Source organism: Oryza brachyantha, chromosome 9 (genome assembly GCF_000231095.2).
Source record: "Oryza brachyantha chromosome 9, ObraRS2, whole genome shotgun sequence".
NCBI classification, from domain to species: domain Eukaryota; kingdom Viridiplantae; phylum Streptophyta; class Magnoliopsida; order Poales; family Poaceae; genus Oryza; species Oryza brachyantha.
Window position 1 is genome coordinate 14,993,906 of NC_023171.2, and position 22,698 is coordinate 15,016,603.

The 22,698-nt window shown below is 45.1% G+C and overlaps 4 protein-coding genes across 4 annotated transcripts; all 4 read left to right on the forward strand.

The window, feature by feature from the left end:
- The first annotated feature begins 588 nt into the window (after window positions 1–588).
- On the forward strand, window positions 589–3,566 carry LOC107304915 (wall-associated receptor kinase 2-like). Its single transcript, XM_040527623.1, has 2 exons — window positions 589–1,663; window positions 2,203–3,566. The coding sequence occupies exons 1-2, from the start codon at window positions 589–591 to the stop codon at window positions 3,411–3,413; spliced, it is 2,286 nt and encodes a 761-aa protein (XP_040383557.1). The 3' UTR covers window positions 3,414–3,566.
- Window positions 3,567–5,510: 1,944 nt separating this feature from the next.
- LOC107304914 (wall-associated receptor kinase 2-like) lies at window positions 5,511–8,644 on the forward strand. The gene is made up of 2 exons (XM_040527577.1): window positions 5,511–6,722; window positions 7,347–8,644. The coding sequence occupies exons 1-2, from the start codon at window positions 5,588–5,590 to the stop codon at window positions 8,552–8,554; spliced, it is 2,343 nt and encodes a 780-aa protein (XP_040383511.1). The 5' UTR covers window positions 5,511–5,587; the 3' UTR covers window positions 8,555–8,644.
- Window positions 8,645–9,694: 1,050 nt separating this feature from the next.
- On the forward strand, window positions 9,695–12,711 carry LOC102710527. Its single transcript, XM_015841106.1, has 5 exons — window positions 9,695–9,884; window positions 10,053–10,165; window positions 10,568–11,410; window positions 11,495–11,644; window positions 12,170–12,711. Exons 1-5 carry the CDS (start codon window positions 9,830–9,832, stop codon window positions 12,554–12,556), a joined length of 1,548 nt encoding a protein of 515 aa, XP_015696592.1. The 5' UTR covers window positions 9,695–9,829; the 3' UTR covers window positions 12,557–12,711.
- Window positions 12,712–19,328: 6,617 nt separating this feature from the next.
- LOC102702969 (wall-associated receptor kinase 3-like) lies at window positions 19,329–22,267 on the forward strand. Its single transcript, XM_006660917.3, has 3 exons — window positions 19,329–20,352; window positions 20,440–20,601; window positions 20,867–22,267. Exons 1-3 carry the CDS (start codon window positions 19,359–19,361, stop codon window positions 22,078–22,080), a joined length of 2,370 nt encoding a protein of 789 aa, XP_006660980.2. The 5' UTR covers window positions 19,329–19,358; the 3' UTR covers window positions 22,081–22,267.
- The last annotated feature ends 431 nt before the right edge of the window (window positions 22,268–22,698 follow it).

Sequence of the window (22,698 nt, forward strand, 5' to 3'; positions counted from 1 at the left end):
GTTTGTCACCGCACGCACCGCAAATTAAATGCGGTTGGCGGGGGTGCATCCGAGCCTCACAAACCTTACTAGATGTGTTCCCATTATTGTGACCCAATAGGGAGTGCCATCATGACGGGCATCGGGCTCACCCGTCATCAACTTATATTATTGATAAACGACTGAGTCTGAGTACCAAAATATTTTATAAGAGAATAAATGGTAAACAACCATTTTATATATAATTTCTTGTTAGACCTCCAGTACGTGGAATGTATGGGCCTCTACTTGGGCATGTTCGTCTAGGGACATGTACTCCTACGGCCCTCGGGTGTTAGGCCCAGCGTCCAAGTCTCTGAAACGGTCAAGCATATCGCACCGTGGGAAAGCACACGCCCACAGCGAGTCAGTCAAGGTCAACGGAATGCGGATGAATGCATGCATGCATGCAGACTTGCAGTGGCCAAGCAAACCACGTTGCCAGAGCAGAGCGAGCGGCCAATTTGGACAATTGACCATCAACAACTTCTTCTGCTACTACTTTATATCGACCGACGCTACCTCTCTGATTGGTGTCGGAGACAGGCGAGTGCTGTGCTGGCGACGACGATGATTCCGGCGGCGGCGCTGGTGCTGGTGCTGGTGCTGCAGCTGTGGTCGGCGGAGGCGCAGGTGGTGGCGGTGGGCTCGGGGCCGCGGCCGGGCTGCCCGGACAGCTGCGGCGACGTCAAAGTGCCGTTCCCGTTCGGCATCCGCGACGGGTGCCACCTCGAAGGCTTCCGCCTCACCTGCGACGCCACGCGCAGCCCGCCGCGGCTGATGCTCGGCAACGGGACCCTCCAGGTCGTCGGCATCTCGCTGGCCGACGCCACGGTGCGCGCCATGGACCTCGCCGGCGCCGCAAACATGACCCTCGGGACGATCGACGGCAACGGCACGTGGGCCGGGGTCGGCTACGACTCCGACGGCCCGTACGTCGTCTCCGAGACGCGCAACCAGCTGCTCGTCACGGGGTGCAACGTTCTCGTCACCCTCCTCGGGAGCAGCAGCAACGGCATCGTCGGCTGCTCCTCCTTCTGCTCCAACAACGACAGGTGGACGGGCACCGTGCTGAGCATCCCCGGCGACAAGTGCTCCGGCCTCGGCTGCTGCAAGACGCCGATCCCCATCGGCCGCCCCTCCTACCACGTGCAGCTCAAGAACCTCGACAGCAGCCGCGAGCAGGACAGCAAGGTGCCGAACGCGGTGCGCATCGCCGAGCTGGGCTGGTTCGACGGATTCGCCGACGAGCTGCTCAGCCCGGCGTCCACCAACACCTCTCTCCGGCGGCCGGTTCCGGTGGTGCTGGATTGGGCGGTGGCGTCCACCGCGGTGATATTCCCGGGAGTGCCTCAGTTCGACAACTCCTCCTGCCCCACGGCCGGGAGGGGCGCCTGCCTGAGCAGCAACAGCTTCTGCCGCAACGTCACCGGCAACTACCGCACCGGCTACGTGTGCCGGTGCGAGGAGGGGTACGACGGCAACCCCTACGTCGCCGGCGGATGCCGAGACATCGACGAGTGCAAGCTCCCGGGGAAGTGCTACGGCGAGTGCACCAACACGCCAGGAAGTTTCGTGTGCCGGTGCCCACGCGGTGCTCGTGGAAACGCCAGCATCCCAAATGACTGCGTCAAATCTAATCTAGGTAACTAAATCATTCTGCTTATCCATATCGAATTTATTCAGAGATTCTGCGAGAATGCTTAAACAGTTAAACTATTGTAGTACTTACTCCACTTGACACTGCCAGCTTTGCAACTGCATTGCAACTCTGTTTAGTGCAAACACTCCTTTAACTGTTCACTCTGTTCGGCCAATTACAACCATCAAGTGCTCTGTTTTTTAAAACAACAATCTTTCTTTAACGTTGTTGTTCTTATTTCGGAAAGGGGGTAAGCAAACTACTCCTTCCATATCAAATTATAAATATTTCTAGTATTTATTTTTTTTACTATAATATAAGCATTCCACGCACTGATTTTCATGATTTTAATCATTCGATGTTTAGAAAAGGGTTCTAATCAATTCATTTTTAAAAAAAATGAGCATTGAAACGACCGAAAGGGAACTTTTTTAATATATTTTTAATCTATGCTAAATAATATAAAATAACTATATTTTTAAACATACGTGGTATGGCATTCTATAGGTTAGTTATGATGAAAAATATTTTTATGCTCCCAGGTTTGAGTGTTGGTATTGGAGTTGGCAGTGGCGCTGGGCTTTTAGTCATGGCATTAGGTGCTACATTTTTGACACGCAAGATTAAGAGCCGGAGAGCAAGAATACTGAGGCAAAAGTTCTTCAAGCAAAACCGTGGGCATTTGTTGCAACAATTGGTTTCTCAGAAGGCTGACATTGCCGAAAGGATGATCATCCCCTTGGCAGAATTGGAGAAGGCCACGAACAACTTCGATGAATCACGTGAGCTTGGAGGAGGAGGCCATGGCACCGTATACAAAGGAATTTTATCGGATCTTCACGTGGTTGCGATCAAGAAATCAAAGATTGCAGTCCAAAGGGAGATTGATGAGTTCATAAACGAGGTAGCTATTCTATCGCAAATCAACCATCGTAATGTGGTTAAGCTTTTTGGATGTTGCCTTGAGACGAAAGTGCCATTGTTGGCTTATGAGTTCATATCAAATGGTACCCTTTACCACCATCTTCATGTTGACGGGCCAATATCACTGCCATGGGAAGACAGGCTCAGGATTGCAACCGAAACCGCTAAAGCACTTGCCTACCTTCACTCGGCCGTTTCATTCCCTATAATCCATAGGGATATCAAGTCACATAATATCCTATTAGATGGTTCGCTGACAACGAAAGTGTCTGATTTTGGAGCTTCAAGGTGCATTCCTGCTGAACAAAATGGAGTAACAACTGCTATTCAAGGAACACTGGGATATCTAGACCCTATGTACTACTACACGGGGCGTCTCATCGAGAAGAGCGATGTTTTTAGCTTTGGCGTCGTTCTAATAGAGCTACTGACTAGGAAGGAACCATACTCATACAAATCACCTGAGAATGATGGTCTTGTTGCACATTTCACTACCCTACTCACACATGGCAACTTGGATGATATACTTGATCCTCAGGTCAAGGAAGAGGGAGGCAAAGAAGTTGAAGAAGTAGCGGTGTTAGCCATGGCATGTGTTAACCTAAAATCAGAGGAGCGGCCAACTATGAGACAGGTGGAGATGACACTCGAAAGCGTTCGATCATCATGTCTGGAGCAAGAGGTATTGCACAGTGAGGGTACAAAGAAATCCAACGACAATCATGTCTCTTGGAGATACCCCGTAATAAGTGAGGGTACTAGCATGCAATCAACTAGACAATATAGCCTTGAAGAAGAGTATTTGTTGTCATCCAGGCAACCCCGTTAGTGGATTTTGTTTTTTTTCTTCTGTAAGTTTGGATCAAGAGAAAGAGTTGTCACAATATAGATGGTATGATATAGATGTTTTTTTTAATAGCGAAATGTATAGTATTGTTTTATTGTTGTTCATATGAATTTGTATTTTCATGAATGTTTTTTTTCCAAGTACATATCAAGTTACCATTTGTATTCAACTGATATTGTGTACTAGTATCATATTAAATTCTCATGTGTACTTTACCTTTTTCCCCCTAAAATTCATGCCACATGTTGAAACAAGCACACAACTAGTTTACCTTGTACTTTTCTTCCAGATATGCAAGATGGTATCTGATCACCCCCCATATATTTTGACTAATAGTGTTTAGGATTAAAAAAAAAGAACTCTTTGGCCAACTTTTTGGGAGTATGCTTGCCAACGTCTGGGAAAGCGTCAATTGCTAAGGGTGAATACCTTTCTAGAGTCATATAAAGCCTTTGGCTTTTTGTGTGGCCATATATATATATATGTGACTCGCTTCTTCAACCAAAACACCAATGTCTAATAAATGGTACTACCTTCGTTTTATATTGTAAAATTTTCTAGCTTTGACTAAATAATTCATTCATTGATGAATATATATAATTTATATATGTCTAGATTCATTAGCATCCATATAAATCTAAACAATGCTAGAAAGTCTTATATTGCCAAAAGGAGAGAATATTGCCGTTGTTTTTATTGACGGATTGGATAGTACTACAGTCACCATTACACATATTTCATGATATTTTTAATTATGTAATTATTATAAAATCATTAAAAATATTGCTTATGATAAATTTATTATGCCATATCGTCTTTACTTGTTAGTAAATTATAATATTTACGTAATATCAATAATTTTATTTAAGGTCCAACTATATGCATTCTAGGTCATCATATATTTGACAACGGAGGTAGTAAGTATTTACCTACTTTTCTCTTCTTTCTTGTTTTAAGTAAAAAGTCTTTTAGCATGAAATAAAAAATACCCTAGTTAATCCTTACCAACATATATATATATATATATATAAGAACTTTACTGCTACATAGCACGCTCCGAAATTCAAAAAGCGCCTCACACATACCGCAATTAATTTCTAATTTTTCTATTCGCCTCCCGCACACCTGATGCCTCAGTAAAAACATACTATCTATTCTCAACCACCCTTCACACCCAATCTTTTCCCTCCCACACTCCTCGCACAATGCTATGAACATGTACGTGGGGATGATGGAAGGGGCGATCTACGTGCACCATACCAAAATTGGTAGCGCGTTGCGCCCTTAGTAATACTACTATATAAGAGAATACATTTGTAAAACTTATGTAAAAGCTTTGTTTAGATACCGATTGTTAAACGCATGTAAATCCTTTACCATTATGTTATTGTCATTGTACTAACTGTCATGTGAGTTTCACTCTTCTATGGGCTCATATATGAGTAGCTGTAATGGCATTGCCATTGTGACATATGTGAATCCTTATTTAATATATCTAGTTTAATGGGCACAAAGTAGAATTAATTTTTTATTTATAAGCTAAAAATGAGCGGAACATGCAGAACATGAAGAAACGTTCGTTGCAGAGGGATGGATACACGAATGCATCAAGAAATATGCTCCCTACTAGGACAACACAAGTCGTTGTTTGGAGCTGACGGAAATGGACCGAAGTGGTAAAACTTTAGACTGGGCAAATTATCTACCAATATATATAAGATTATTTCGCACACATCGAGGCCATGTTTTTTTTTTCTGACGGGATTTTTATTATCTGGTATTCTGGTTTTGTGGGGTATAAACAATTGATTTTAAAAAAAATACTTAAGAAAGATCTCTGAGAAACTTTTGTATAACTTTTTTGAAAATTCAAAATCAATAACGATAAGAGATCAGGGCAAGGTATTTTCCAATATCAGAGTATTTATACGTTGCCATCATCCATGGACGGATCAGCCATGAGAGTGATGACCATTGACCAATAGACCAAGTCGCATGATATCTTTGACCAATGGACCAATCTCTCTACTTATATCTATCGACACGTACGGCGCTCTGATCCACCGACAATCACGCATCTGTCGCAAACTACACGTACTACTCTGACTCTCACACTCTGTTACCTTTGACGACACGTACGTACGAGCTTGTCAGAGATGATGGCGTCGGCGGCGCTGCTGCTGGTGCTGCGGCTGATCTGGTCGGCGCAGGCGCAGGCGCCGGCCGGGCCGCCGGCGAGCTGCCCGGACAGCTGCGGCGACGTGAGCGTGCCGTACCCGTTCGGCGTCCGCGACGGCTGCTTCCTCCCGGGGTTCGGCCTCACCTGCGACGCCGCGCGCGGGGCCCCGCGGCTGATGATCGGCAACGGCACCCTGCAGGTCGTCAGCATCTCGCTGGCGAACTCCACCGTGCGCGCCCTCGACCTCGCCGGCGCCGTCAACATGACCTACGACGGCTCGTCGCCCGACGGGTCACCCCACTTCAACGGCACCTGGGCCAGCCTCGGCGGCGGTGGCGGCGACGACGGTCCGTACGTCGTCTCCGAGGAGCGTAACCGCCTCGTCGTCACGGGGTGCAACGTCCAGGCCACGCTGGCTGGGCAGAGCACCAACTTCATCACCGGCTGCTCCTCTTTCTGCCCGGTCAGCGAGATGTTCACCAGCGTGGAGAGCACCCTCGTCCCCGGCGGCGGCGGCAGCGGCAGCGCGGCCTTCTCCTGCTCCGGCACCAGCTGCTGCGAGACGCCCATCGCCGTCGGCCGCCCCTCCTACCTCGTCAAGCTGAGCTACCTGGACCCGAACCAAGAGCTCAACGGCAGGCTGCCCATATCCGTGCGCATCGCCGAGCGGGGATGGTTCGCCGGCGTCGCCGCGGAGGTGCTCAACAGAACGGAGAAGGAGATGGCCCAGATGCCGGCTCCGGTGGTGCTGGAGTGGGCGCTGTCGTCCATACGAGAGGTGGTGCTGAGGGGAGCGTCCGGCGGAGCGCCTGCCAACGACGGCAACTGGTCATGCCCGCCGGCCAACAAGAGCGCCTGCCTGAGCGGCAACAGCAAGTGCCTCAACGTCACCGGCAACTACCGCAGCGGCTACGTGTGCCGGTGCGAGGAGGGGTACGACGGGAACCCCTACGTCGCCGGCGGATGCCAAGACATCGACGAGTGCGAGCGGGCGGAGGAGCACGGCTGCTTCGGCGAGTGCACCAACACGCCCGGAGCGTTCATGTGCCGGTGCCCACGCGGTGCTCGTGGAAATGCCCGCATCCCAAATGGCTGCGTCAAATCTAATCTAGGTAACTAAGTCAATATAATCCCTTCAGTTTTTTTCTTTGACAGCATTAACTTTATATGAATATTTTACTATTTGTCTTATTTAAAAGTTTATATAATTATGAATTATTCTATTGTGATTCGATTTAGAACACTTTAAACATGACTTGTAATTTTACATATTTATAAAATTTTAAATAAAACGAATGGTCAAATATAAATACAAGTTTGGTCTTTTCTTGAATACCCTATGTCTTTTCTTGAATACCCTAACACGACTGTTGAAGATGGACTTCTTCTTGTTTTTAATGGACAACACAAATTGACTTTTAATATATGTTTAACCATTCTATTTAATCGAAAAGTTATATATTATCATTTATTTTGTTGTGATTTGATTTATCAAATATATTTTAAGCATGACTTGTATTTTTACATAAATTTATTAAGTAAGATGAATAATTAAATATATGCTAAAAATCGTGTCATCCGTTAAAAACCAAAACCAGAGGGAGTACCGTGCAAGAGTCTTTCTTTGACTGATCAGCAAAGTATAACAACCAATTTTTCTTCGACGATGCATTTCTTAGTAACCAACAACAGTCAGAAAGTAAACCGTCGATCCATTTGCTATTGTGTGCTCCCAGGTATAAATATTGGTATTGGAATTGGCAGTGGCGCTGGGCTTTTGGTCGTGGCATTCGCTGCTGGCTTTTTAACACGAAAAATTAAGAAGAGGAGAGCAAGAATGTTGAGACAAAAGTTCTTCGAACAGAACCGTGGCCATTTGCTGCAACAGTTGGTGTCTCAGAATGCTGACATTGCTGAAAGGATGATCATCCCCTTGGCAGAACTGGAGAAGGCCACAAACAATTTTGACGAATCGCGTGAACTCGGAGGAGGAGGGCACGGCACCGTGTACAAAGGGATCCTATCAGATCTTCATGTTGTCGCGATCAAGAAGTCAAAAGTGGTAATCCAAAGAGAGATTGATGAGTTTATTAACGAGGTAGCCATTCTCTCGCAAATTAACCATCGTAATGTGGTGAAACTTTTTGGATGTTGCCTTGAGACAAAAGTACCATTGTTGGTGTATGAATTCATATCAAATGGTACTCTTTATCACCATCTTCATCTCGAAGGACCAACATCATTGCCATGGACAGATAGACTCAGAATTGCAACCGAAACCGCTATAGCTCTTGCCTACCTTCATTCGGCTGTATCATTACCTATAATTCATAGGGATATCAAGTCCCAAAACATTCTATTAGATGGTTCATTGACAACAAAAGTGTCAGACTTTGGAGCTTCAAGGTGCATCCCAGCTGAACAAACGGGAGTCACCACTGCTATTCAAGGAACACTGGGATACTTAGACCCCATGTACTATTACACAGGACGTCTCACTGAAAAGAGCGATGTTTTCAGCTTTGGTGTTATTCTAATAGAGTTGCTTACTAGGAAGAAACCATACTCATATAGATCGCCCAAAGATGATGGTCTTGTTGCACATTTTACTACCCTACTCGCGGAAGGCAACTTGGATGGCATACTTGATCCTCAGGTCATGGAGGAGGGAGGAGAAGAAGTTAGAGAAGTAGCTCTGTTAGCTGTGACATGTGCCAAGCTGAAAGCAGAGGAGCGACCGACTATGAGGCAGGTGGAGATGACACTCGAAAGCATTCGATCGTCTTCGCTGCAGCAGGAAGTGCCGCATAGTGTGGGTGAAAATAAATCCAAGAAGAATGGTGTCTCATGGAGCTACCCGACAAGTGATGGCACACACATGGAGTCAACTAGGCAATATAGCCTTGAAGAAGAGTATTTGCTGTCGTCGAGGCATCCCAGATAACCGATTGTTTTGGGGAGTGTGATTTCTTCCAAGTATATATCAAATAATACTCTGTATTCAACTGATACTATGTATTAATGTCTTATTAAGTTCAGGTAATTACGATTCTCATATGTAGTTTGCCTTTCTTTTTTCCTATATAAGGCTGGATATAAGAGAAATAGCTCTTATACCAATATAATTAAGGAGGGGCAAGGCTCGAAACTGGACCGATTAGCCCACCAACTTATGGTGCAAGCCGGAAGACCACCAGATATTTCTTTTTTTCCCCTTATAAGATATGCCACATGTACAAGAGTACAAGCACACATTCAGTTAGTCATATGGTGGACCTACTTTTTTGGGAATTTATGCAAGACATCGTCTGATATTCCCCATGTATTTGTTTCTTTTCAAAACTGGCTAGGCCAGTTAAAGGATTTTTACAAGTAAAACATGTAAGAATGAGATATATATTATAATTAAATGGAGCAGTTTTTGAGGTAATGGGAGATCTCAATCCTACACTGTGTAAATGTCAAATTCATGCCCACCACTGTTTCAGCATCAAAACAGGTCTCCATGTAGGAGCAGCCCAACCATCTGAGACGTAATCTTGAAGCTAGAGGATTGTAAATCTTCAAAATTTTTCCCAAAAGAATTTAACCTTGGTTCTGAATTAGAGAATTGTGAATTGCACCGTGTATCTCTAATTCTCTTTTAACGATCAATCAATGATCAACTTTTTGTACAGCTTCCTCTCCTTCTCACCCCTAATTTCTAGTTGTAACACCACCTCATTTTATCAATAAAATGGCAACAAGGTAGAGTCTCCTCTGCCTTACTATTAAAAAAAAAAACCCATATCTGGCCAACAACGTGTACCAGAAACATGAGTTAAGATTATCTGCTCCTCAAGGTTTGGTTTAATTAACAAACGTAATGCATATGGAATTATGGATATGACTTATATTAGCCAACCAGTAAATGATCAACTAATGATGCCATACAAAACACAATAATAATAATAATAATAATAATAATAATAATAATTGAATATATTAATTAATAGTGTAGATTTTAGCGAGTTTGTTACTCCTACGTCATTAAATTTGGTAAGGACTTGTGTATCCGAATCCAACTAAGCAAAGAACCCCTCTCCCTCTACACAAGGCCGAAGGAGATCTGGGAACTTTAATTTCTAGGGTTTGCTTCACCTTAATTAGGTCCCAGGTCAGTCGTCGTCGTCGTCGTCTTCCATTGTCTACCTTGCTGTCGCCGTTCTCAAGCGAGCCCATGGTCAAGATCGATTGCCGGTCGGTGCGGCGCCGGCGGTGCATCGACAGAGCAAGTTCGTCTCTCTCAGTTCGTCTCTCTCTCTCTCTCTCTCTCTCTCTCTGTCTCTTCCTGATGAGGGCTTGGATTATGTTCTTGATTCCTAGTGTTTGCTGTAGAATAGCAAAAAAAAAACTATGCTGGGGATCTCTTCTCAAATCTCGTTATATATATAATGTTGCAGATAACCATCGACCGAGGCTGTTGTTCCGTACAAAAAGTGGTCCGTTAATCCGCCAAGAAGGTGATGTTTCTGAGGGTACTATGTCAGGATTTGACTTTGATAAACTTCCAGAGGTACGATATTACAAGAAGTAATTGAGCATATTGGATCATAGTTAATTTTGTAGAAATTTGTTTATCGACAAGTCAAACGGATAACTGTACATCACAATCGATGCTTCTTGCTTTGTGCCTATGGCAGTTTTAAGATTAGCTCACCTTTAACTGCATGCGTTGGATTATGCGGTGTTTTAATCAGTAAGAGCTTCTCATAACATTACAAGTCCAGGAAATTTCTTTCTTTATTCGAACCTCATTATCCTTCGATCACATTATTATAAGTCCATGTATTTTCTTTCTGTATCTGAGCCGCATTATTATCATCCAATGCAAGGTAGTATATATGTGTGCTAACAATAGCAGTTTCCTCTATTGTTTGACCGAACTGAAGTCAGCTTTAAGCCATTGCCGTTGCAGGATATATTGTGCCATATACATTCTCTTGTTCCACTGCAAGAAGCTGCTCGCATGGCTTGCGTCTCTCATCGATTTCTACGATCTTGGAGATGCTTCCCTAACCTCACATTCAATCTGCATACGTTAAGCTTGGATGTGTTTGAGGGGGAAACATATAAAAATAAAATGGTGGACAGAATTGACAAAATTATTCAGAACCACTCTGGCCTTGGGGTGAAGACACTGAAGCTTGATGTTTCCACTTGCTTCCAACTCATCACGGTTGACCAGATCAACAATTGGCTTCATGCTATCATCAAACCTGGAATGCTTGAAATTGCCTTGATGTTTCCTCTACGAAGCAAGCGAGTGTTCGACCTCTCCTGCTCGCTTTTATCTTGCGCCGCAAGCTCACTTCAGTCTATTTCCTTCTTCTATGTTGGTTTTCATCCAACACTAAGTTCTGGCTGCTTCAGTAGCTTGAGAAGCGTGTGTTTCAGATATGTCGACATTACTACGGAGGAACTAGGATGCCTTCTGTCCAGTACTTTTTCGTTGCAAAAACTGGAAATTAACAGTTGTGATCAGCTCACTTTCTTGAACATACCGTCTCATCTGCAGCATCTTACGATCCTGAATGTGTCATGGTGCACAAATCTGCAGAGGATAGAAATTTATGCTCCAAAGCTGACCACTTTTGACTTCAGAGGACCCCCTATGAAAATAATAACCGGCGACTCCTCGCATCTGAAGGATGTGACTTTGCATGGTGCACTTTTCTCTGGCATGATCCAATATGCTAGGACTGAACTCCATTCGTTCGCATGTAATCTTCAAACTCTTACCCTGGCATCAGTTAAAGAGGTTTGTTGAGTTATGGTACTTATGATTATAATTATGATAATTATGCCTTGAAGCATAATTAACCTTAGCATCTTGTTTCTTCAGGATTTTAATACACCAATGTTGCCTGAGAAATTCCTCCACCTCAGGAACTTGCATATCTATTTTGAAAGCATTGGCTTCCAAAGCTATGATTATTTTTCTCTGGCTTCTTTTATCGAGGCTTGTCCTGCCTTGGAAAATTTCTACGTATGGGTAAGAATGTCAACTCTTCAGGGTTGTACATGTTAAAAGCAGTTTTTACATCACAGATCAGCATGAGCTGACCCTGATTTTTGTAGAAAGCCAAGAACCATTACTGAGGTCTTACAAGTCATGTGCAAACTGAATGAAAAGAGGCAATCATACTGCGGTTACATGTTAAAACAGTCAACTTAGCATACATCTTTCATCTCTGCAGAATATATGGTTAAGTTAGGCCTTTTATGATATTAATTAATCTGTCTTGACATAGGTTTATATTCAGCAAGTAATTAAAAAAAATCAATACTCAGTGTTCTGCTCTACACATTTGCCGATACGCGTTACCATACCAAACACAGTCTGCGTAGGTTTTACTGCTTTTGATGATATTTTCTAGACTTTAGTCCATGTATTCAGTGTTTTTATACTGCTTACTAACATATATTCATTGAAAATCTACCATGGTATGCCTAGTCAAAACATTTATTTGTCGGACGATATTGGCATCAACACTGTTTTTTTCTTTTTTTTTTGCAGGCAGGAGAATATGATCATGTATGGAAGGACCCAGCTCTTGAGGTTTCCGATGCAGATTCATTACAGATAAGGCGGATTCCGGGATTCCACCATAGCAACCTTAAGATAGCATCCGTCAATCGATTTTTCCCCTCAAAGAGCTTGATTGAGCTAATATATCTAATTATTGAGAATGCCTCCTCGCTACAATGGCTTAAGCTTGATACTGCCTATCGTTTTGACTTTAGTGGCATGTGTAAAAGGATGTGTAAGGAAGATGTCAGCCAAGCACTCAAAGCTGTAGAGGTTGCCAAAAGATATATTGGGTGCAAAGTTCCCTCCACCGTGGAATTCAACATTCTGGAGCCCTGCAAGCGATGCCATATTCCAAAACTTTACGAACTTTAGATGTCTTGGAATTGTAAATGCTGTGCATCTTATAACGTGGAACGATGTAATATAATACAACTCGTTATTAATTTCTAGGAAACAAGAGCATCTACAAGAGCCGGGCAAATTGTGTTTCCTAAATCTGGTAATTTGGCATGTCTCCAAATAATATAGCAAAGAAAATTATACTCAAATCTTTAATAGTTTGGTATATTTCAGTTAGCAAAATTAAAATTGGACCCATAATTTTTTATTTTCAGTCTGGAAGATGAAAATCTCGTCCACGCTGATTCGTCGATTCGTGTGTCGACCCTGCCGCCCTGCCTCGGCCTCCCCGCGACGTGCCACCTTCTTTCCACGCCATCGTGCCCCTGCCTCACGCCGCCGCCACGCTTGCCGCGGAGCGACGCTCGCGGGATATGTGCGCTCGTAGGAGAGAAGTGTGTCGTTGTTGACGTTGAAAATTACAATCAACGTGTCACACACGAAGGCCTGAGAGTAAATCTATAACCACTCCAGTGCATGACCTAATTCTTAGATTCGCTAGGCGTGCCAGTCAGTTTGATCCTGTAACTAACAATATATAACATGATAAAATAGTTAAACCCAAACCATTATCGGCTTAATAGCCGATACCACTTCAGGACCCTAGCTGATGCACTAAAGAATCGACTTTACAGGAATTTCATGAAGATATGTGATAATGTGCCCTATCGGCCGAATTAGAAGTAGGATAATTGCTAAATAGCCCAGCTGACTGATTAATATTAAAAGATCGGACTTAACTGAGACAGTCTTAAGATTAATCAGCCGATCGGACCGATTCGGTGCTTATCACACAGACAATCAGCAGCCGATAGGGAACTAAACATGCAATTGAAGTTAAACTAGATTGCTATGCTAATTACTAATCGTGAAACAATAATAATCAACCAAACGCATAACCACATTAGACCTGAAAGATCGGACTCAACCAAGACAATTCAGATCTAAACGTAAACATGCATAAGATCAACATAATATTGCAGGACAAAAATAATCAGATATCAAACCAGCTTAACTCAACAATCTACATATTAGTCTTAGCCGATCGGATAAGTTTTTATAGACAGATCGAGCCGAACATATATAGATTGGATCAAATCAAGATAGTATTTAGTTAAGCATGATATAACTAACTATGGAAGACTCGAAGATCGACGAAACTAATGCATAAACTGACGAATTAGTTTTCTTTTTCTACAGCAAAGCCGCTCAAATGATCCTCTCGTTGCGGATGGAATTAGTTGGAGGCTAAGGCAGAGCAATTGCTTATGTGCATTGTGTTTATTACACTTAAATTTGATTCTCTTATTGTATATAAAAAGATGGTTTCGTTAACAACCATCCTACTAACTCAGATTTCCTCGTGTAAATGCGTTGTATAATGCAGTTACTAATTTAAAGCAAGAAACCTATTTCCTGTAGTTCTACTGAGGGAAATGTTGTTGTTAAACAATGCCAGCGTACTCAGGCCGTGTTCGACAGTACGCCTTATTTACTCACATTCTCTTGGTTTTCACCTGCACTGGATTTTCTGAATTGCTAAATAATGTGTTTTTAAAAAATATTTTCTATAGAAAAGTTGCTTCAAAAAATTATATTATTCATTTTAAAATTTTATATAACTAATAATTAATTAATCAGGTATTAATCTATTATTACGTTCTCCGCATGGGATTATAACTCCCCAAACAAACATGGCCTCAAAATGACTACTTCCTCTGATTTTATCCTATTACAAGTCACTTTAAATCTATCATAAGTTAAATCTATTTAAGTTTAATCAAATTTACAGAAAATTATATTAACATCTACTACACTAGGTTAGTTTCTATAAATCACAATTAAATATAATATTTATAATATATTTGTTATGTTGAAAATATTTCTGTATTTTTGTATAACTGTGGTCAAACTTAAAGATATTTGCAGCACCCATTTTTTTCTTCGACTTATGCTTATTGTCCCAAATTTGAATTTTCAACCTTAAATTTAAAGTTGATTTGGGGGGTTTCCATCGTAGTTTATGTTTTAACCATGGTTTTTAGATTGCTAATAACATGTATATAAAAGTTTTATTTACAAATTATTTTTCGTTTGCAAATATTTCGTTTGATTTGAGATAATCCTAAAATAACTTGTAATATAAAATGGAATGAACATTTCACATACTGGATTCGCTATTAACGTACGATTCTAGCATTTGTTTGATGCATTCTATTTCACTTGTTTGGGTCAAAAACAAATAAATATTTTTTGGCTGTTGGAGTAGATGGAATCGAGACAAAGTTTGAAACCAGAGAAAGAAAAAAGAAAAAGAGAGAGAGGAGAAGTCTGGGCCGGTTCGGAGGGTTATTAAGGAAGGCCCGTTATGACTAAGTGGGCTAACGCCTACGAGCACGTGGGAGCCCATTTCAGGCCCAATCGCCATCCATTGAACGCGCCAAAAAATTTGGGATCCCGCCAGCCAGAGAAACGTGTCGGTTTTTCATTGGTTGGACCGAGGGTTAGGGCGGATCGATGACGTGTAAACATCTGGTCCGTTGATAGTCTCAGCATCGCACGGTGGTGGGGGGGCTCGAGACGGTTGCAGTTTGGTGTTTCTCTTCTTCTTCCAAGACCACGGCGGCGGATTGCTCATTTGTTCCTCCTCCTCCTCTCTCTCCGGCGAAGCGGAAACCCTAGGCCGTCTTCGAGTCCGATGGCGCCTGGGATCCCCAACCGCGGCAGGTTCACCGACGATCCCGAGGACGACGGACGTCCTGCGGGACGGGGCGGCGACCACGCTGGCGAGGTGAGAGTCCCCATCCATGGCGCCGACGGCATCCGGTACATCGAGGTGACTCGTTTCGCGGACATCATGTCCGTGCTCAACTCCCCCGACTTGTACGCCAATGTCGATCGTATTTGCGTGATTGGGTTCCAATTCGTCGACGCCCCGCACTTGCTGGAGACGATCCTGAAGGTTGGCAGGCAGGGAGAAGGGAAGACTTGGTTGGTTGGAAATCTCGATCGCCTTGAGGAGATTAGTGTATTCAGGGGTGCCTTTCTTCGCATATCATCTTCTCTCGAGCGGCTGATTAAGCATCGGAAGAATCACGGGGTGCTTGAGATCGACTGGGATTCCATTGACGCCGTTGAGGAATCGGTAGAACAGCTCCCCCAGCTCAGCGATCAGCAGCCTCAGAATCTGCGTGACGCGGTGTCTGAGCTCCTGGGGCGCCTCAAGGGGACGCTCCCTGTGCAGCCTGATGGTGCCAACCACCCTGTTGCAGCTCCCGCTGAGCTGATCCAGGCGTCAGCAGAACTCATGTCAAACCTGGAGCGTCTTGCCATGGACATGTCGGCACTTGGGCTCATGAAGATTAATTACCCCCCTCCAGTGGGCTCGACTGCATTTGTGCCAGTGTCTGCAGAGGTTCCGGAACCACCGTACGTTCGAATCAACGGATTCAATGAAATCTTGCTCATGATGGACTCCCATTTGCATCCTGCTAACGTCTGTGTTGCCAGCTTCAAGTTCTCAGATGCGAGTAAAATGCTGAACAAGCTCAACAAAGCATTGGAAAAGGGCTGGTGGGTAGGCAACATGGACAGCCTTCAGAAGACAAGCGCACTCAGGGTGATCTTTTCCCGTTTGGCCGAATCACTGTCCTATGTGCAGATGGCTATGGAGGACAATTACCTTGACTGGTTTGAAGTGAAAAGGATCAAAGACATGGGGGCTCTGATCGCTCCACTCTGTGATGGCCAGCCGATGATGGTTCGTGATGCGTCAATTAGTTTCTTGGGCAAAACCGACGATGTGCTTGCAGAGTTCCCTCCTATGCCTGATGATCTCGCGGATTGTACACCAGAGTACCCTGCCGAACTTCTCAAGGTCCTGTCTGACAAGCTTCAGAGCTTACTTAGCGAGTCCAAAACTGTCCAAGGCCTAAAGGTTGAGTATGCAGATGTTGATCCTCCACCGGCTCGATCCCCATCCCCTCTTCCTGCCCTCCTCCACTGATGTAGATATTCAGATATTGATGAACCACTGGATGAATCTCCATAGCCTCCTCCAGTCCGTAGATGTCAAGAATTAGCTTCACGGCTGACCATATCAACCTGGAATGATTGAAATAACTTTGCAATTTCCTCTAGAACACCTGCTGTTTTACTTTTGGCTGTACAGATGGTATGAGTTGCAGTTGCCTTAACATAAGAGGAATCAATGTTTTCTATTTTCCAACATAGAACAGCTGCACAGACCATGTGGGGGAAGTAAATGTGTTAGTGTTAATTAGGGGTTGGCTTGTTTCAGGAATCGGGACACGAGCTGCAGAACGTAAACAACCAATTGATTGAGCTAGGGAGTACGGTAGTCAGTAGCAAGTAGCTGGAATTTGAACGTAAACTCAGCACCAGCATCGATCCCGTCTCCTACCTCCAGCCCGGCCTCTTCCTCTCCTTCCCAGCTAGCTACCTCCACTACAGCTACTAGTCTACTACACTAGCTAGTGCCATTGCCACTGCATGCATGCGCCCAAAGCTTGAGACCTCTAGTGATGGCGCGAGCTGACGGATTACTGATCGGTCTGTCGTCTGGTTGGTTTTGTGGCGTGCAGACGGACAAGGCGTCGCTCGCTGCTGGCCCAGGTGATCGAGCACGTAAAGGAGCTGAAGCGGCAGACGTCGGCGATCATGGACGCCGCGGCGGGGGATCAGGAGGCGTCGGTGGCGCAGACGACGCCCTCGGAGGCAGGCCGACGAGCTGGCGGTGGACGCCGCGGCGGACGAGGGAGGGGGAGGGAGGCTCGTGGCGCGGGCCTCGCTGTGCTGCGAGGACCGGGCCGACCTCATCCCGGACAACGCCGGCGCGCTCGCCTGACTCCGGCTGCGCGCGCGCGCCGCGCTCGGCGGGCGCGTCCGCAGCGTGCTCCTCATCGACGCGGTGGAGGAGGAAGAGGCAGACGGCGGAAGCGACGACGAGTATCGCCGTGACGGTGGTGTCGGCCGCGACGATGACAACTACGACGACGACGGGTGTGGCGTCGCCGCCTCTCACCGGAGGCACGAGCTCGTCGCGTCGATACAGGAGGCGCTGCGCGGCGTCAAGGAGGCGAGCAGCGACACATCCTCGTCCAGCGGCGGCGGCGGCGAACGGTTCCATAAAGATTGCGGCTAGGATTGCATGTCCCAACACCTGAGTACGCCAAACTCTGCACTCATCGGTTTCAATACATATAATCCACAGAGATATCAAGTCCTCTGAGAGCGAGGCTAATAATATAACCAATAAGCTGACTATAAGACTCATTATAATTTTTTTAGCCTATATATATTAGTTAGTTCTTTATCATAAGTTCAAGATCCACGTGTCTCTCACGTAGTTTCTTGGTCCTTATGTCTAAGCTGACTATAAGATTACAACTTACTTTTCCTTTCTCTCCTCTCTTCTTGGTGTCTAAGCCTCTTATTATACTGGCTCTTCTAATATGCTCCTTGATGACACTCTACATTAAGGTGTTAGAATTTGGAGCTTTAAGATATATACCAATTGACCAAACAGGGGTGACAACAAAGGTCAAGGGAACCTGAGGATACACGTACCCGACTTATTATTACACGCAACGATTAACGTAGAAAAGCGATGTGTACCACAGAAATATTAATCGTAAAAAGTTAAATAAGATGAGAGTTAAATATTGTATAAAAAGTTAAAATGAACTTATTTTGGACAGAGTGATCAATAGCATGTAATGGTAAAATGAATGATAACAGATTATCTATTTTTTTAAACTATTAAATGTATAATGATTTGGTTGAAAAAATATTGTATCTGCAACTAGCTTCAAGACTGTGTTCTTTTGGTTGATATAAAATAAAAGATAAAAAGTTATATAAATTTTTGATAGATATAAATAATGAAATTAAACACTATAAAATTAAAATCTACTCTGTAAAGATAACAGTTTACCAGATATACATGGTTTAACTATTTGAAAAGTTCACGTAATAACAAAAAATAAGTTATGTGCTATAGTACAAATCTCATCTTTTCACTTCTCCATATATTTATAACCCAAAATTTAAAATTTAACCCTTAAATTTAGAGTTGAATATAAGTTTTTTAATCAAAGTTTATTTTTTAGCATTGATTTTTAGATCGTCGAGAATACGTATGTAAAAGTTTTATCATTAGTTGAGCATGAAAAAACCAACGATCACATCTAGAAGCAAGCATTTGGTTGAAAAAAAAAAAAACTGGTGTCTCGTTTGCCTTTTAGGACCAGATAAAAAAATTGTTGCCTCGTTGCCTTTTAGCCCCCGGATTACTCCCGTGATGACCCCGTCAATGCTTGTCTTCCAGCTGCTGAGCTTCAGGATTCCAAGTCAACAAAACGCCCCGCTGTGTCATGTCGTCAAGCAGTGTTCGTGTCACACTTCACCTGCAGGCTGCACATACACAACTAGCGGAACACCCACGTGACCGTACCCACCGTTTCTCGCTACCTCGCCTATTATAAAATATAAATATTTTTAGATTATATAATAAATCAATTAAGGAGGAGGAGGAGGATTCATAACGTGGTCAATGTCACGCCGGTTTCGTAGTACTAGTCGGCCATGACGCCGTTTTTACACGAGGTTTTTCTAAGGATGAGATACCGTAACATACCACTTAAAATTTAATATCTTTTACTTAAATAACAATTGACAATAAATTTTATAAAAAATAGTGGTACCACAGAATTACTCTTTTATATCGACCGATAGCTTGCAGGCCGCAGGATTCATGGCGTGGTCAATTCCACGGCGGGGTTTGTTCGCCGCCGCACTAGTCGTGATGGCGATGCAGCATGCTGTCGCCGGCGCAGGGGTGGTTCGCCCCGAATGCCCGGCCACATGCGGCGACGTGGCCGTGCCGTTCCCGTTCGGCATCGGCACCGGCTGCTACCACTCGGCCGGGTTCAACCTCACCTGCGACCGGAGCAGCGACCCCCCGCGGCTGCTCCTCGGCGACGCCGGCGCGTTCCAGGTGCTCAACGTCTCTATCGCGAACGCCACGGTGCGCGCCGCGCGCGTCGGCGGCATAAACATCACCTACGGCGGCAACACGTCGTCGGCCGACGAGGGACGCGGCGCGTGGCGGGGGCTCGGAAACGGCTGGCCGTTCACGCTGTCCGAAGACCGCAACGAGCTCGTCATCGTTTGGGGGTGCGACGTCGTCGGGCTGCTCACCGACGGCGCGAACAGCAGCAGCAACGTCAGCATCAGCGGCTGCGCTTCCTTCTGCCCCGGCACCGGCGCTGGCGGCGAAGCGATCTCCGGCCTTGGTACGCTGTCGCTGACCGAGGACAGGAGGTGCACCGGCGTCGGCTGCTGCCAGATGCCCATCAGCATCGGCCGCGACTCCTACAACGTGCGCCTCCGCCGGCTCAATCCGAGCCAGCCCCAGCCGCCGCCGACGCAGGACTCGACGGCGGTGCTCATCTGTGAGCAGGGGTGGCTCGCGGAGGCCTCCAAGTCCACCCGAGCCTCCCCGCTCCCGGTCAGCTTCGACGGGACGGCGGTGCCGGTGTTGCTGGGATGGACCATCGCGTCGACCCCAGTCGGCGCAGACGGCGCGGCGCCGGAGAGCTCGACGTGCCCCGCCGACGCCGCGCGCAGCGCCTGCAAGAGCAGCCACAGCTCCTGCCGCAACGTCTCCATGTCCGCACGCTCCGGCTACGTGTGCGGCTGCGACGCCGGCTACCAGGGCAACCCCTACCTCGCCGGCGGATGCCAAGGTATACCAAGTTACAAACTAGCAAAAGTACAAAAAAGTTCGAACTTTTTCCCTGTGAATTCGAGTTAATTTGGGCGATTTGGCGAAGACGTGAACGAGTGCGAGAAGGCAGAGGAGCACGGCTGCTTCGGCGAGTGCATCAACACGCCCGGATCGTTCCGGTGTCGGTGCCCGGCGGGAAGCCAAGGCAACCCCACCCAACGCCTTGGCTGTTTCGTTCCTCCCCTTCCTCCTGCTCGTCGTTCTACAGGTGAGCAATCAATTCACACACAATCAATCACAGCTGCAACCAACAATTAATCATCGCACACCCGCAACTTAGGATAAGAACAGCTTAATTGGTGAAAAATGTGACAGTAATCCTCATCTAAGCCCCAAATTGATGCAGTGGTTTCCCTGCAAATGAAGGGGAATCATTTGTCACAAGGTCCCTGGGCTTTTCCCCCTAGATTCCAAACAAGAACTTAGATGTCATTTTGATTATTACGATCGCCTAATAATTGATTCACCTTCAGGTTTAAGCATCGGCATAGGTGTCAGCAGTGCTGCAGGCCTCATACTTCTCGTCATCATGGCGACCTTGATCACCCGTAAACATAAACACCGGAGGGCCAAGAAGCTGAGGCAGAAGTACTTCAAGCAGAATCGTGGTCAACTATTAGAGCAACTGGTAGCTCAAAGAGCTGACATTGCAGAGAGGATGATCATACCATTGGTGGAGCTCGAGAAGGCGACGAACGGTTTTGATCGAGCTCGTGAGCTCGGTGGCGGTGGGCATGGCACTGTGTACAAGGGGATCTTGTCCGACCTCCATGTCGTAGCCATCAAGAAGTCGAAGATCGCTGTCCAAAGGGAGATCGATGAGTTCATAAACGAGGTTGCCATACTCTCGCAGATAAACCATAGAAATGTGGTGAAGCTTTTCGGATGCTGCCTCGAGACAGAAGTGCCATTGCTTGTCTACGAGTTCGTTTCAAATGGAACCCTTTACAGCCATCTCCATGTCAATGGACCGACATCACTGTCATGGAGTAACAGGTTGAGGATTGCAACTGAAACAGCGAAAGCTATTGCCTATCTGCACTCATCGGTTTCGATACCTATAATCCACAGAGATATCAAGTCCACCAATATACTCCTTGATGACACTCTTACATCCAAGGTGTCAGACTTTGGAGCTTCAAGATGTATACCAATTGACCAAACAGGAGTGACAACAAAGGTTCAGGGAACCTTAGGATACATGGACCCAGCATACTATTACACGCAGCGTCTCACGGAGAAGAGCGATGTGTACAGCTTTGGGGTGATCCTTGTAGAGCTGCTCACAAGGAAGAAGCCATTCTCACACCTCACACCTGATGGTGAAGGTCTGGTTGCACATTTTGTCACTTCATTTACCGAAGGCAAACTAGTTCACATACTAGACCTGCAGGTGATGGAGGAGGCAGACATAAAAGTAGTCGAAGAAGTAGTTGCACTAGCAGTTACCTGTGTAAAGCTGAGAGGAGAGGACCGGCCAACCATGAGGCAGGTTGAGATGGCCCTCGAAGGTATTCAGGCATCCAAGGAGAGTGCTTCAGGTCATCTTTCTTCAGAAAAATTTGGAGATAGCAATAGTGTCGCAACGGGTTTCCTGTCAGCCCAAGGAGGAAGAAGCATGCAAGAAGGAACGAGGCAGTATAGTTTGGAGGAAGAATTCTTGCTGTCTTCAAGGTACCCTCGGTAGTTTTGTTCATCTGTGTTCATTTGAGATGATTTCAGTTTCCTTTTTGCCCCAAGATTTTGTATGTGTCCTTCTTTAGCAGAACGCCCCGATTGTAGTTACAAACAATGGGCCATGCCATGCTTGTATTTCTGGAGAATGATGTTGGGCCTGAAAATGGCCCTGTTTTATTATCTTGCATTCATGTGCTGACGGCTGACGACATGGCCTCTATCTGCTTGGAATTTCACAACAAAATAATTCGGCGCAGAAGTTGAATGCTAAGGCCATTTTTTAATCTCTTATGAGATTTTCGTAATTTATAGATTATCTTATTTTTTGATAAACAACTCTTAACTGCTACAAATTAAAAAGTTTGCTTTAAAAAGATTAGATGAGAAACTTTTATATATATATATATATTTTTTGCCTGAAACGTATTCCCTGCCATTGTAAGATTGGGAAGCGTTGCCACTATACATCAATCCATAACGAGAAAAGGATATGGTCTGAATTTGCCTGAGTCCGCGGAAGAAAGTTTCATCTTTTTTACTAATAGGTTATTGAAATTATCAAAATTAAGTCTTGTCAAATATATATTTTTAGTTGGTTGTAAAAAAATCATATATGTGTTGTACAATG

What these genes read in the sequence shown, in the direction of transcription:
- LOC107304915 (XM_040527623.1), top strand. Translation starts at nt 589, where the DNA reads ATGATTCCGGCGGCGGCGCTGGTGCTGGTGCTGGTGCTGCAGCTGTGG. An exon ending in CTGCGTCAAATCTAATCTAG is followed by an intron (nt 1,664 to 2,202) that starts GTAACTAAATCA and finishes TTATGCTCCCAG; the next exon opens with GTTTGAGTGTTGGTATTGGA.
- LOC107304914 (XM_040527577.1), top strand. Translation starts at nt 5,588, where the DNA reads ATGATGGCGTCGGCGGCGCTGCTGCTGGTGCTGCGGCTGATCTGGTCG. An exon ending in CTGCGTCAAATCTAATCTAG is followed by an intron (nt 6,723 to 7,346) that starts GTAACTAAGTCA and finishes GTGTGCTCCCAG; the next exon opens with GTATAAATATTGGTATTGGA.
- LOC102710527 (XM_015841106.1), top strand. Translation starts at nt 9,830, where the DNA reads ATGGTCAAGATCGATTGCCGGTCGGTGCGGCGCCGGCGGTGCATCGAC. An exon ending in GCGGTGCATCGACAGAGCAA is followed by an intron (nt 9,885 to 10,052) that starts GTTCGTCTCTCT and finishes ATAATGTTGCAG; the next exon opens with ATAACCATCGACCGAGGCTG. An exon ending in TGGAAAATTTCTACGTATGG is followed by an intron (nt 11,645 to 12,169) that starts GTAAGAATGTCA and finishes TTTTTTTTGCAG; the next exon opens with GCAGGAGAATATGATCATGT.
- LOC102702969 (XM_006660917.3), top strand. Translation starts at nt 19,359, where the DNA reads ATGGCGTGGTCAATTCCACGGCGGGGTTTGTTCGCCGCCGCACTAGTC. An exon ending in CCTCGCCGGCGGATGCCAAG is followed by an intron (nt 20,353 to 20,439) that starts GTATACCAAGTT and finishes GATTTGGCGAAG; the next exon opens with ACGTGAACGAGTGCGAGAAG. An exon ending in TCCTGCTCGTCGTTCTACAG is followed by an intron (nt 20,602 to 20,866) that starts GTGAGCAATCAA and finishes ATTCACCTTCAG; the next exon opens with GTTTAAGCATCGGCATAGGT.